The sequence below is a fragment of the Ceratina calcarata genome, unplaced genomic scaffold, assembly GCF_001652005.2.
Source record: "Ceratina calcarata isolate Rehan_Ccalc_2016 unplaced genomic scaffold, ASM165200v1 scaffold180.2, whole genome shotgun sequence".
NCBI classification, from domain to species: Eukaryota; Metazoa; Arthropoda; class Insecta; order Hymenoptera; family Apidae; genus Ceratina; species Ceratina calcarata.
This window is the reverse complement of record NW_017139431.1, coordinates 1713901-1714848: the sequence shown is the minus strand read 5'-3', so window position 1 is coordinate 1714848 and position 948 is coordinate 1713901. Positions and strand designations below refer to the sequence as shown.

The 948-nt window shown below is 34.5% G+C and overlaps 1 protein-coding gene across 21 annotated transcripts in view; it reads left to right on the top strand.

Moving 5' to 3' along the window:
• LOC108633006 (ankyrin-2) overlaps positions 1-948 on the top strand; it is an 84052-nt gene that overhangs the window by 30893 nt on the left and 52211 nt on the right. For 20 of the 21 annotated variants that reach the window (XR_003388711.1, XM_026810939.1, XM_026810927.1 and 17 more), the window contains exon 1: positions 502-710. The exons of the other annotated variant lie outside the window; for it this stretch is intronic. Coding sequence is in view for 19 of the 20 variants with exons in the window: in XM_026810939.1 (XP_026666740.1) it covers positions 671-710 (40 nt within the window). In the remaining variant the exon portion in view is untranslated. Of the gene's footprint in view, positions 1-501; positions 711-948 lie in introns of those variants that run through there. 21 annotated transcript variants of the gene reach the window in all.

Genomic DNA, 948 nt, shown 5'->3' with positions numbered 1-948 from the left:
ATTTTCTTAGAATAAGAAATAGAAGTTATGATAATATAAGTGTGTGATAATTCGCTAGTACGCTTGAGACGCAATTTTGCTTCTGTAATTGCGCTTTTTATAGACGTAGCACATAGAGCACTTATTACTGGAGGTAGCCTCCATGCGTTTTGAAAGTGTAGACAAACCTGTAAAATGAAAGAGATGTAATTATCTACGTTCTTTTTCGCCGCACGGGATTGGCCACTTCCTTCAAATTTCATATCGCTTACTGAAAAGTAAGGGGAGTGTTGTAGCCAATACCGAGCTAAAAAAGAGTTTTAATATAACATGTAGCTAAAAATTTTCACTCCGTCTACATGTGTAACGCTTGACAAGCTGCCTTCATTAGTATGTGCTTTAAGATAGCAACTCATAGTGTTTTTAGAAAAATGCCAGTACAATACGTTCTAGTTGTGACAATTATTACTCAACACGAGTTCGAAACTGCATGAAATTATTCTTCTACTAGNATCTCTAATCGTATAATCGTATTCTCTGTTCACAGAATGGCCAGACTGCGTTGGATATTGCACAAAAGCTCGGTTACATTAGCGTTATCGAAACTTTGAAAGTTGTTACAGAAACTGTAATTACAACAACTCATACGGTGACCATAGAAGAGAAATACAGAGTACAAGCTCCGGAATCGATGCAAGAGACATTCATGAGTGATAGCGAAGACGAAGGTGGTAAGTCTTTCTTATTTCCTAATCCAAACGATTTCAGATGTTGCTTAAATAAAAGGTATATTCTGTGCAGTTTTGGAAAATTTATTAAGTACTGAAATAGCAAATTAATAGATATAGCTAGCAGACTACATTTAAAAATGAGCTAAGTCGATGTACTCGTTTCTATACTGAATTTTCATTTACCAGTCTTTAATTCGATCTGCTTAAATTTTACGCTTAAAATAACTATATAATTTTT